The sequence below is a fragment of the Zingiber officinale genome, chromosome 1A (assembly GCF_018446385.1).
Source record: "Zingiber officinale cultivar Zhangliang chromosome 1A, Zo_v1.1, whole genome shotgun sequence".
NCBI classification, from domain to species: domain Eukaryota; kingdom Viridiplantae; phylum Streptophyta; class Magnoliopsida; order Zingiberales; family Zingiberaceae; genus Zingiber; species Zingiber officinale.
The window spans coordinates 136978239-136991851 of record NC_055987.1 but is presented as its reverse complement, the minus strand read 5'-3'; the positions used below and the strand labels follow the sequence as shown (position 1 = coordinate 136991851).

The 13613-nt window shown below is 34.3% G+C and overlaps 1 protein-coding gene across 3 annotated transcripts; it reads right to left on the bottom strand.

Moving 5' to 3' along the window:
- Nucleotides 1-972: 972 nt before the first annotated feature.
- LOC122034717 (neuroguidin-like) lies at nt 973-12163 on the bottom strand. Of its 3 annotated transcripts, none has more exons than XM_042594067.1 (9): nt 12053-12163; nt 7315-7471; nt 7136-7223; nt 3432-3611; nt 3169-3357; nt 2473-2646; nt 2245-2396; nt 1491-1617; nt 973-1361 (listed from the first exon to the last, which is right to left on the bottom strand). In XM_042594067.1, exons 2-9 carry the CDS (start codon nt 7374-7376, stop codon nt 1350-1352), a joined length of 984 nt encoding a protein of 327 aa, XP_042450001.1. In that variant the 5' UTR covers nt 7377-7471; nt 12053-12163; the 3' UTR covers nt 973-1349. The 3 variants fall into 3 exon arrangements, with proteins under 3 accessions (XP_042450001.1, XP_042449989.1, XP_042449997.1); XM_042594055.1 differs by lacking the exon at nt 12053-12163 and adding an exon at nt 8137-8369; XM_042594063.1 differs by lacking the exon at nt 12053-12163 and adding an exon at nt 7916-8047.
- Between the last annotated feature and the right edge of the window lie 1450 nt (nt 12164-13613).

Genomic DNA, 13613 nt, shown 5'->3' with positions numbered 1-13613 from the left:
GAGTCGGACCGAATATCTCAACGGATTCGATCCGGTTGTTTCTTCCCCGCCGCAAAAACGTACCAAAACACAGAACTCAATTATGATGTGTTTCTTGTAAATTTCTAATTTGGTCCTATGGAATTCAGGACCAAAATGTAAAATAACTTGCTTTGCCTTCATCATATCGTAGCAGTTAATGCATGCTCACAGTTTGATTTAGACAGCAATTAGATAAGCATGCGTGTTCAAGCCTTCAAGGCAGAACCGTGGGCAAGTTAGAAACTACGTCTGTCTATGCTCTTACAATCAATTGATTAATTAATTTTACAGTTGATAATCCCGATTTAATTAAATTTTCAAATAAATTCAAATTCAAAGAGAGAGAGATGATGATGATGATTAGGTCGGCTATTGATTGACCAGTATCCTAAACATTGTCTGTGCTTGGGATTGTGGAGGAATAAAGGTGCTCAATAATAAAGGACTGTAGCAGCACTTGAGTTGTGACGCATGATGCTCTTTTTTCAGTGAAAGGTACATTAGGTTTTGGCACCATGTGTCATTGGCCAAAAGTGAGGTAGTGTAAAACGATGGTAAAGCTGCAAAAAAGCTTTGAAGATTCTTAAGAGAAGATTGATTGGAGTAAAGTGTTGACGTCTACACGAACTGGGAGATTGATTGGTGGTGTCTTAGCAATGCTCGTATCGTAAATTTCTGTATTGGTGGTCTCACAGCTAGCGACGGCATTTGATAAAGACAACTAGTTAATCCATCCAAGAATGAGTCCAGCAACGAGGTTAATTTATCATTAAAAAATAAATGGTGGTTAACTATTGATACAAGTCCTCATAAATCCTTGGAACATATCCAAGTTCCATATCTGATATATTTCCATACATGCTTACATTGTGCTGAGTAGATAAGCTTAGTTAATAAGCTATGACGCTTGGTGACTCAGATGCTACGCGGAGAGATAAAAGTCCATCGTAGTAAATTCAAAACGTACAAAATTAATTATTTAAATTACACAATTTTAATAGTCATAAAATACACTGAAATCATACACGTATACTGGATTGCCCATAAAGTAGGACAAACTTAGAAGGACAAAAAACATATGTTTCCAACTTCAAGCATGTCAGCTTTCAACTATCGCATCGACTAACAAAATTACAAAGCAACAGCTATCAGATTGTTTGGCAGGCACTAATTGAGATTCTAGACCATATGATCAAAATCTCAAATAACACAATGTTTAACTCTAAATCAAACTGAACCTGTAGAAGGGAGTTGTATCCCTACATCCAAGTAATTTCACTCAGCAAACACACGAACTGAGTCCAACAAATACCTCTTTGTTATCTCCCTCAATGATTTCTCTGCGCATCATGAAAGAAAAAAAAAATACAAATAGAGTTTTTATCTTACTCAATAACAAAAATGAAGTGGATAGAAAAAACAAGGACAATGATCATTGATCAAGTTGTTCCATGTCTTATTGTATGTACCTTCCGCTTCTTAAATCCATTCCTCCCTTTTTTGTTATTCAGGTGAACAGAAGGCTCGGCCTTTTCATTCTCTTCCAAAGGAAGCATTCTGATGTCATCCAAGAAGCTATCGGTCAAACCAAGCAATCTGATAAACAACATGAACAAAATATTAGAAATAAACCAAGACAATAATTCCTATAGTTAAAAGGTTATAGAGAAGACATCTATTAAAGCAGATAACCAATCAAAAAAATGTTCCAGCTTGCACCGAGTGTACAGTGGAGCCCTACTCTCCGTACACCTGGCAAACCGGGGAAGCACAAGCGGCTTGTTCTGGACTTGACAGCCACGTGCACAAGAAATTTGACACCGCGGGCATGCGGCCCTGTAAGAATCGAACCTCGCTAAGTGGGTTCACCACCAAACCCGTTTACCAACCGTGTTGTGCCCCTGGGGGCAGCAGATAACCAATCAAGCTATTATAGGCTAGAGCAACTAGGACATTGCAAATCTACCTCCTCAAACAACTAATCAATCTTCCATTAGTTTTTTTTTTCTACATCAAGGGGACTATCGATTAACAGTAGCTCCTAACAATTAGCAAAGACAATTTTTCCTACTAGATGCGCCCAATTGCATAACTTGGATAAAAAGAGGTTTTGGGTTAGTTTCTATATCCAACACTCAAATTATATCAAATCAATGAAACAATTTATTTCAGGGAATGATTACAGTTTCAAAAAGCACTAGATAATAGAGCATTCCAGCATACCCATTTCTTGATTTCATGTATTTCTCCAACTTCTTATCACGCTTTGTAATTGGAGCACGAGTAAATAGCTCTTCTTCTTGTTTAGCAAGCTCCTCTTGCTTTGCCAAGTACTTAGTAAGCTCTCTGCTTTCGGCTCCTACATTCTCTCGTATCTGCAGAAACATTGCAACATTAGGTAAAGTTATACATCAAAGCATATTATCCTTATGATATAAAATAGCAACTTACCTCTTCAGGTCTATCTTCAAGGTCATCAATGAGTTCCTTCACATAAGAACTTTGTTTTGATTGTCGTAACAATAATTTCTCCCTTCGAAGGGCCTGTTTTTCTTCCTTTGATACCTTATCCTCTTCCATACTTGTAGGAGCAAACCTTGGAGGACGGTAGATACCTGTGGTGTCCTACATTCAGTGAAACTTTTAGTTCTTTCATTGTAATTGGGCCTACTCACATTCAATTCTAGAGTTGTTAAATGAAGGTTTCTACTTAATGATGGTATGCTACAGTTGTGAAATTTATTCAAAAAAAATTATCACTTGAGAAGCGAATTGCTATTTGATAGAAGGGCAATGAAACACATTCACCTAGACAATTTAGTGAGAAGAAATATTGTGCAAATGACACAATGGCATGGAAAAGAAATCGACCCCACACTAAAAATGTTAGAAGAAAAAGAAAAAACTAAGGGGAAAAAATCACCCTTGTGCATGTCAAAAGAAAAGGAAAGAGGCAGAAAAACAAAATTGTTAAAAATCAGAGAATTAGCAAACATGAAAGTAAGGTGTCGCCAGCAAAGCACTACAATGACCATCATAGTTCGTTACAAAAGCATAAATGCAACATGAATACATGATAGGAAGAATCAATGATGAAAGATAAAGACATCATGTACTAGACAAAACCATACAAGGAGGTGGGGTTACCTGATCTCCCATAGCTGATTTGCTAACAAGCATGTCAGGGTTTGGCCTAAACTTCAATGGGTCTTCCTCTTTTTGAGAAGCTTCTTTTTCCTTGTCGGCCGAGATGACAGAATTTTCAGTTGCAAAGTTACTAGCCGCCCTGATGAGTTTTTGAATTTGGTACTCGAGCTTTTTATCTATTGGACGAATCTAGTTTCAAGAAGATGTCAAACCTAGGAGCACGAGATATCAATAAGAAGATAGAATAAAAGTATAGAGCAGACCTTCTCCAAGTATAACCTGATCTCCACAAGGCTCTTTACCACTGGATGGTCCTGAACAGATAACCCTTTTGCCTTGCGAAGAGAATAGTACACAATTGACTGGCAGTAGTTGAGAAGCAACATATACTTTGCATCGAGATAGCTCATTCCCTCAGCAGTTGGAAATTGGTTTTCTCTCACCTATAAAAAGAAACACTAACGTGTTAATATCATTCATCAGATAGTTTGAAGGTTAAGCCATGTTTACTTAGAGGCATAGAGAATTAGGGACGATAACTTACATTCAAAAGCAAAGACAGACCACCTTACACCAACAAGAATCAGAAGCAATGGACAAAAACAGGAATTCTAAAGAAGTGAATGAATTTGGATAACAAAGAGAAACACTAAGGGTGCATTTGGTCAGGGTAATCGATGATACCCTTGGTTATCCATTTCAGGTTATATTATATAACCTCGTTTGGTTTAGGTAATCATCGATTCCTAGTTATCCTGCACAACCGCCACGTCATGAAACGTCAGCAAATAGGTAATGTATCCTGAAATCAGATTACCACCAAATTCTAAGGTTTTCGTTGATTTCCCCGTTAACAAGAATAAGTCGCGAGCGAAAAGGTCGCTGAACGGGATCAGCGAGGAGGGCGAGCAGCTGTCAGTCATGGAACACGATCAGCGAGTAGCGGTAAAGGCGACATCGACGTCTTGCATGGATGGAGGCGACCGATAGGTTTGCTTCTTCTTCTCCTTTCGATCTCTTCCTCGTCCTTTTTGTTGTTTACCTTCTTCTTGGTGTTCGATCGGTGGCTCCATCGAAGCAAGCTTTTGATGAGCACAGCCACACTGTAGCATCAGGCTGTGTGAGAGAGGGAGGGGCCGGGAGATAGATCTATTATCTATACGTCCATGGCGGTCATACTGGTGTACGCCATTCTGGAATAGATGATGATCGCACTTCTGCTCCTCAATGGGTTATTCGCCTACCTCATCGCCCGATTCACCGCTTACTTCAGCCTCCAGCCGCCCTGCATCTTCTGATCGCGGGTGGATCATCTCTTCGAGAGCGACGGCGACCACCGTCAGAGATTGGGCAGCGCCTGCCGCAACCTCGTGTAAGCGGACCACGCCGCTGAGGTTTCCGGGTTGGGGTATTGCGACCGCCACTGGAGGCTGGCAGAGGTCAGGGAGATGTGTGAGGATTGCTGCCCAACGACGTCGAGGCCGGCTGGACCGCCAGCCTTGCTGTCGTGGATGAAGAGGAGCGAGGAGGGGGAGAAGGATCTGCGATGCTCGTGCTGTGGTGTCGTTCTGGAGAGTGGGTTCTACTCGTCCTACTTTCTTGCCAAGCAGTCTTGGAGCCTAACGGAGTACGAGCAAACAAAGAACTTGGTTGATAAAGTGGAAGTCGACGATCAAGAAGTACTTGAAAAATCCGCCACCTTGAGCGAGGAAAAGTTGGAAGAAGAGGAAGTGATTGATTCCCACATAGCTAAAATATTTCCAGGAGAAGAAGAGGAGCAGCAGAATGAAGAGGATGACAACGAAGGGCACACTATTGCTGCTATCTTGGAGGAAGAAGAAGAATCTTCCCTTATCTCTGATGCTTGCCATTTGGTGCAAGACACATCCATTGAAGTCCTCACTTCCACTCCAAGTTACATATGCGCCGAGGAGGATCGATTGGTCCCAATTGAGCTGATTGACTCTATGACCGAGATCCCCATTGTGTTGGTTTATGAACTCAATGATGTGAAGCAAACTGCAAGGTCTAATTATGCTAAGAGCAATATTGAGAAGGAATTGTATTCTTCTGAGGTACAAAGAGCTCAACAATCTACTATGACCCTAGATATATAAAGCATTCCAGAGGAGGAGAAAACATTAATACCATCTGTAAAAACAGATGAAGGTATTGAAGATCATGAATGTTCTGTGACTCAAGGCATAAGGACTGAAACAGGTGATATACATCTCGAGAATTCTATGGTTCCTCAATATTCAAAGCCCATTTCTGATCAACAAGTCATTGCTCCTCGGGCTACAACAATTATCACACTTGAAGGGCTGAGTGAGAAAGATCATCCTGAAACAAAAGGTAGCATGGTTCATTCTTAAGAAAGCAACTTTTATCAATTTTGTTAAGTTCCTTATTCACGTTTATCAACTTCAATAAATATTGCTTCCTCACTTGGATTTTTCTAATTAATCTGAGAAGGGATATAATTTATCGATGCAGATAGTAATTCTGATATATCAATAGGGAGTGAGATATGTGACAAGGAACACATCAAAGGTTCTGATATATACTTACAAGGCAACTTTAGTTTCAGAAAACACACAAGATCAAGACTCAGTGGAGAATAATGAAAAGGCTACCATGGAGTCATGGACCAAGGTAACAATTCATGATCATTCTTTTGGTTTGATGTTCTAGATATTCATTTTTTTAAAAACTAGATATTCAACTGTCTGCCCCTAACAAATGGCCTAATTAGATTCACATTTGTTTATTGAAGAAACAGCATTTTCTGAGAACCATATATCTGAATTTTCTGAGAATCATGAGATTGAAGAGGATAGAGCACCTGAGACACCAAATTATACTGATTGTATTCAAGGTATATGAGTAAGAGGTTCTTGATTGGCAGAAGAGAATCCGTGACAGTCCCTTGATGGGAGTGTTGCCAGTGAGTTTGAAGGCTGTGATACATTGAATATAGATGAGCTTAAAGCTGCTCTACAGGCAGAACAAAAGGTCCTGAGTACATTGTATGCTGAACTTGAGGAAGAGAGAAATGCCACTGCCATTGCTGCTAATCAAACTATGGCTATGATAACCAGGCTTCAAGAAGAGAAAGTTGCTATGCAGATGGAAGCATTGCAATATCATCAAATGATGAACAATCAGAATACGACCAGGAAGCTTTACAGCTTCTCAATGAGCTCATGATCTATCGCTCTCACTTCGTTGTCAACTTAATGTGCATAAAATCAAAGGTATGCCAATACTGCTTAACCTTAGATTAAATTTTCAATCAACACTAATTAGGATAGTCAAACAAGTTTTTCTAGTTTCACTGATTTATCCCATTAAAATATTAAAAAATTCTTAAAAATTCTAAATAAATCAATTAAATTTTATATATTCATATAAATTTATTTCCTTAGTAATTATGAATCATATTATTATTATTATTTAAATAAAATATTCAACTAGGTTATACACTAAAATCTTGAAACAAACAAATTTTTGTTGCATTACCTAGAGTTGAACCAAACAACATTAGGTTATGTCTTATTCTCCGTAACCTAGTTATGTGATTATCTAGTAATCATATAACTAAGGTTATGAATTATTACCTTGAACCAAACATACCCTAAACTTTGTCGATCTGGTTGGAATAAAAAGCAGTGATTATACATTTGCAACTAAAGGCAATAGATTTTATGCAGGATAAATCTAATAATTTGATTATATTACTAAGATAATCAAACAACTTACTACTGCTAACCCTAAAATTAACATGCATTTTAGTTTCTCAGAATACTAATTCTGAAATCAAACAGAGAAAACAGACTAATAAAAAAAATTGATGAATCCAGTCATAAATTACTTCTCTAGCACAAATTTTCAGACAAAAACATGATTTTAGGGAGCAAATAAAAGAACACAAAATGGAAAAGCAAATTGAAATGACTTAACTGACCTTCTGGGTAAGGACTTCCACTTTTCTCCTAACAACATCCAGACCATCCTTCATCTCCTTTAAGATAGCCATCAGTTGGGGAGTTTCCCTGGATTGATTGGCAAAAAACAAATTTAAAGAAGCTAACAAAAATATGAAATTATAGGGCCAAAGAAAACTGCAATTCTGAAGAGACTGACCTTACAACAGGTATGTTCATAATATCCCCACTGTGAGGGATTGACTCTTTATTGTCACCCATAATCTCAAACCAAGGCGAAGTTTTCAGCTGAGATTTGTTTCTTTAAGTGCTTGACGAAGTGGAGGTGCAATGAAAAAGGAAGCAAGTGTCACGCCCTACATAGAGTAAATATGTTGATTAGATATCACCTAGGCATGCATAAACCTAATGAACAGAGCTACTAACTACTGACAACTAGTGTCACAACTAGTGTCAGAGCATAGCATAAGAATATAAACAACTTCTCAAAGAGAGACAGAGCAACACTGAAAGTCTAGCACAACAAACTCAATCCTTGAACCTAAAAATGGAAGAATAAGCAACGAAAAAAAAAGTGGGCATAGAAATGCCAACAAATAGAAATAGGTATTCAAGTATGCATATGCACCAGAATCCAGATAGTGTTATTAGATAGAATTTGCCTACTGAGTGCACTAATCTATTACTATAAAAACGGCCCTAGAGTCATATCAACTCATTATAATTTTTCAACATGCATGTTTGCTCCCAGATAAAAGTGATTTGAATAAACTCTGGCTGCAATGAGTGAATAAAGCTACCTCTATCAATGTGGACCTAATCATGACTGCATATCTGAAGAAATCGTGGTTTCACACTAGCAAGATCAGAAGTCCATTTCCACATGGGTATGAGTATGGATTGAAATGCCGTGCCGTGCCTCCCGTAATGGACGGTTTCTACCGTTCCGAGACGGGACCGCACAGCACAAGCGAGAATTTCGCGTGTGTACTCGCGTGCGTCGAGTTGCATGAAGATTTACCTAGAAGCATCAACGAGAGCGAAAGATCAGTAGCGGCAGCAAGGCAGCGGCGAGAGATGAGTAGCGGCGGCGAGGCGGCGACCACACTTCGAACAGCCAGGTACGATAGTAAATCGTTATAGACTTCAATTTGAGGAGAGGGCAAATGGTGGCGGTCGCAAGCGGTGGCGGAATAGGAAGGAAAGAGGCGGCGGAATCGCGAGCAGAGGCGCAGACGCGAGCGAAGCGGTCGGGGTAGGGTTTATTAAAAATTTAATATAACGGTTTTAAATAAAAATGTTATATTAAAAAATAAATATTTATATATAAACATTTTTTTATAAATCTGTTATTTAAATTATATATATAATTTCAAGTTAATAATTAATTACTATATAAATTTTGTGTGTGTATATATATATATATATAATTAAATTAGCTATTAATTAACTAATATAATTATAATATATAAATATATATTTGTATTAAAAAAATTTAAAAAATTAAATTAAAAAATAAAAAATTTGAATTCGTAATTGTTTAAAATCAACCCTTAAATTATTTTAATAAATTAAAATAGATTAAAAGTTTTAAAAAATAATTAAAATTTAGAAATAATTTTAATGTGTTTGTTACTCTATATCCATCGACGAGCACCTGCAAACCTATACCTATAGTATTAATTTTTTTTTATTTTCTTTATCCTAACCCTTAAATCATAAATATTAAATCCTAAATAAAAAAAATTAACACCAGGTGTAGGGTAACATTCTTCAATTTTAAAAATTTATAAATAAATTTAGGATTTTTAAAATTTATAAATATTTTTAGGATTTTATAAATAATTCTAAATTTTTTAATTCTTAAAAATTAAACTCTTTTTATAAAATCTGTTATTTAAGTTATATATATAATTTCTAATTAATAATTAATTACTATCTAACTGTAACTATATATATTATATAAAATGATAATTAAATAAATAAATGATTAATTAACAAATATAATTATAATATATAAAAATCAATTTATATATTATTTAAAATCAGATTACATTGTATTAAAATTACATTAAATCTGATTACTACAAAAGTATAGTAACACTTTTATCTAAATTATACAGTATTTTTTTTATTAATAAATCAAAATCATTATATTATATTCTCTTTATGAGATAATTTTCCCTATCTATTTTCTATCATCTATCATGTAGCATTTTACCTCTTATATTTTAAAAATAACATTTAACCCCTTTTAATCAAAATTAAATGTGAAAAAATTATAAAAAAATAATTATATCCTTGTATTTTAAATATTTTTTTAGCATTTTAAGAAGAAAAAATCATATTAAATTTATTAATAAATTGCATCTACTCATATTTCTTTTATTGGTATCTGAATTAATTCTAGACAATTTAAATCCTTAATTGATATTTTCAACGTATGTATAACTTTTGATTTACTAATTAAAATTAATAAATTATATGTAATCTCCAAAAATATATAAAAATTAATATTTAATTATACAAATAAAATAAAATTAAGTAGTTTAAAATATATATTTTCATTGCCTAAGCTACAAAACCTTCTAATATAATGTATAATAATTATTTTATTCACTTCCTCCTAAATTTTAAATTTGTCTCTTTCCACAATTATATAAGATTCCATAAAAATATGTAAAGGTATAATTTTCCGACGACAAATTTTCATCTTCTTTAAGCTCTTTTGCTTTCTCATACATGCACGCGAGCCTTACATCTCAGTTCATCACTGTCTTGACCGTAAAAAAAAAGGTAATATCGACAATGTCAACCCTCAGCTGACAAACTTTGTTTTGCAAAAACATACAAAAAAAATATCAAAAATATAAAGACATGATTATCTTTTATAAATTTTTTCACATTTGTCTTTGATCAAAGAAAATTAAGTGTTATTTTTTAAATAACACTTGTAAAATGCTACTTGATAGAAATAGAGAGGATTAAAGACATTTTTTTCTAATATAAAATTCTACATAATCTTTATATTCGTAAACCAAATTGATAATTTTAAATATTTTTGAAATAAAAAATACATTAAAAATTTTATTTTAAAAATAATTTGAAGTTTGAGAACAATAAGCACACACAAAAAAACATTTATAACAATTAATTACAATAGCAATAACATCACTAATATGAGCATATCTATAATTACCAACTCCTATGATTCGAATACCTCCACTATTATCCACTACCCTCAAAAGATTTTGAGGTTGAATCATATCATTTTATTGGAATATGTTTTTTAATGGAAATGATAAACGAAAGGGAAAAAAAAAGAAATATTTTCTATCCATAAATGAATCAACTTGCAGTTATTTTAATTTAGATACTAATATTTAAAAAATATAAAAATATTAAAATCATATGGACACATTATGATATGATATCGAAACCGTATCATTCTAATTCTAGATTGAAACTTCGACATAATTTGATATTTTAAATTATGGATATGACCACTAACAATTAGTGCAAAATCTATGCATACGAGACTAATATATTGACTAGAGCTCTCGTGGATATGATGCAGCAAGAGGACACCTTTTCAGTTTCTCAGGCATCTAAGGATCGAATATCAACTTCAACGAATTAACGGATAAATTTTCCTTAATAGACAGTTGATCTGAGAACGTTGGGATGAACGCTTCTCGATTTATCCTAGTGGATAATGAGAAATTTTTATGAGACCAGATTGATTACCTTTCAGATTAATCGACATAAGATACATAAATGATACCAACTACAACAAAAAAAAAACGAATAGACTGACTGGAGCTCATATCACCATGGCACAGCTATCATGCTTTAAATGTAAATCTAATAGATATTAGTCATGCATGTGCAATATCAAACAATTACTAATATGTGTAAAATTACCATTCATGTATGATAAACATAATTAATGTTAACAAAAGTTATATTAGTGCACCAATAGAATCTACAACTCATAGATAGAATCACTCCACTAATCAATGGATAAATAACATGAACAGAAATTTTTGAAATGTTGAATTTATGAATAAACAAACTAGTACTAAGAAATCCAACTGAAGAGTGAATCAACACAGGAAGTTAGAGAACACAAATAAACCATGGTAATCAGTGAGAAGAAAGGGATAAAGTGACAACACGATCCCACCACATACAACCAGAATATCTCTATCTCTTCTATCAACTCATCATGCCAATGAAAGAGAGCTCAAACACAGGGAGCCTAAACACATCGTAAGGAACTACTAAACCTTAGTCAATTCTGGGCATACTAATCCATATATGATTCTTGGAAGTCCCTACCATTAAATTTGATTGGATTAGTCGACTGAAAACATGACAACATGCTCTACTAATTCAACAACCAACGATGACTCCTAAATCACATCCACTGATATGACCATAAAATAAACTACACAATGAGACTTAACATGGGAATAAATTACATCTAAATCAAGCATTTGTTTTTCACTTCTTTTTGAGAAAAAAAAACATATATCAAGCATTGCTTTGCGTAGGGAAAACAATACCTACTTAATTAAAGCACCAACAAGGCCACTACTATTAACCTTGAATTATAAAACATCCTATCTTTATCCCCTGAAAGACATTTAGGTGTACATAGATCAATGTCATAGCTTACCACAAAGCGTGGTTGGAAGAATCGGCATTTGGGACCGGACAAATAACATCCGATAACAACGAGCTTTAAGAAAACACATCATAATACCACGAACATTTAAATAAAAAGCAAGGAACACTTCGATTCGATACATAAAAGCAAAAAATCGGAGTTAATCCATTGGAATAGGGAGGCATGTCGACGAGAACAACGATTGTAAAAAACGAAGAAGATAGATCGTGTAAGAGGGAGAAGAAAACTAGAGGCGAAGACTTACGATAAATTTACGCACAGAAGATTTTTTTCATTGTGGGGCGAGGTCGGCTGGGGAGTATGCGCGGGTGCGGCAGCCGGCAGAGAAGGGAGACGCAAGAGTATGAAATTAGGTTTTGGAGAAAATTACATTTTCAGTCCTGTAATTTACATCTTTTTCAATTTTAGTCCTGTTATGAATTAATTTACGTTCTTAGTCCTGTAACTTGTAATATTTTCTAATTTCAGTCATTTTTCCTCCAAAATTGAAAATTTTCAATGGAAAATTTCTAGTTTGTGGTTGGAATATAAAAAGCACATGGGTCATAAAAAATCAAAATCTCCAAATTTAATTTACAACTCATCATTTTCCATTGAAAAATTTCAATTTTAGAAGAAAAAGGACTGAAATTAAAAAATATTACAAGTTACAGGACTAAAAATATAAATTGACTCATAACAGGACTAAAATTGAAAAAAGTGTAAGTTACAGGACTAAAAACATAATTTTCTCTTAGGTTTTGATAGGTATTTTACCAATTGACACGCGGCATGTAAAATTTCACATTGCTTCTTTAATTTTTATATTTTTTTTTCAATATCAACCTCCAAAACATAACACCATGCTCACAAATATTATAATTTTCAATTTACCCTCAAAATTTAACTTGTGATTAACATCTAAATGATTCTTTTTTCATTAAAAATTATACTAATATAATTTTTATTTTAATCCGTCATAGTTTGTCATTCAATGTTTTAATAATTTATTTCACCCTCTATTTTTTTTCACATTTTTCTAATGCTTCACTATTGTTTTTTTATTTTTTTTTTAAACCATCTAAAATCGAGATAGCCATTTTTGTCTTTATAAAAATTTTAATACTTTTTGGAGTGACAAATTCAAATGAATTAAGTCAAATGTTTAAATATAGATGAGGAAAGGTTTAGGTGGCGTTTGATTTTCTCTTAGGAATCGGAATGAGAATAGGTATCATAGTATTTTGAAATAAGAATGGATATAAGTTTGGGTATTATTTTTAAAAATAATGTTTGGTTAGTTGAATATTTTCAATCGGAATGAACCTAAATTTTCTTTTTTACTTTTAGAAAAAAATAAGAAAAAAATTAAATGAAAGAGAAAGTTGAATATAAGAGAAACATATGATGAAAGAGAAAGTATGATAAGAGAGAAAGTGTGATGAAAAAAATGGAGGGAAAGCATGATGAGAGAAAATGAGGAGAGAGCGTGAAATGAGAGATTGAGAAGAGAAAAATTATTGGCAAAGGTGGAACCGCCACCTTAGCGGCCCCCTGGCCCCGACCCCACAAGATTCCAGAGGGAGTAAATCACGGTTAATACTGGGCAGGAAAGGTGACTGGGGGTCGAAGGAATTTTTGACGCAGCAGACCAGGGTTTTATCCCCGTGTGCAACTGGCGACCTTCGACCCCACGACTTCATTGACAAGCTGCAGGCACCTAACCAGCGGATCCAGCCCGTGCGGGCGAGAAGAGAAAAATTATGATAAGAGAGAAAGTGTGATGGGAAAAATGAAGATAGAGAAAGTGTTATAAGAGAAAATGA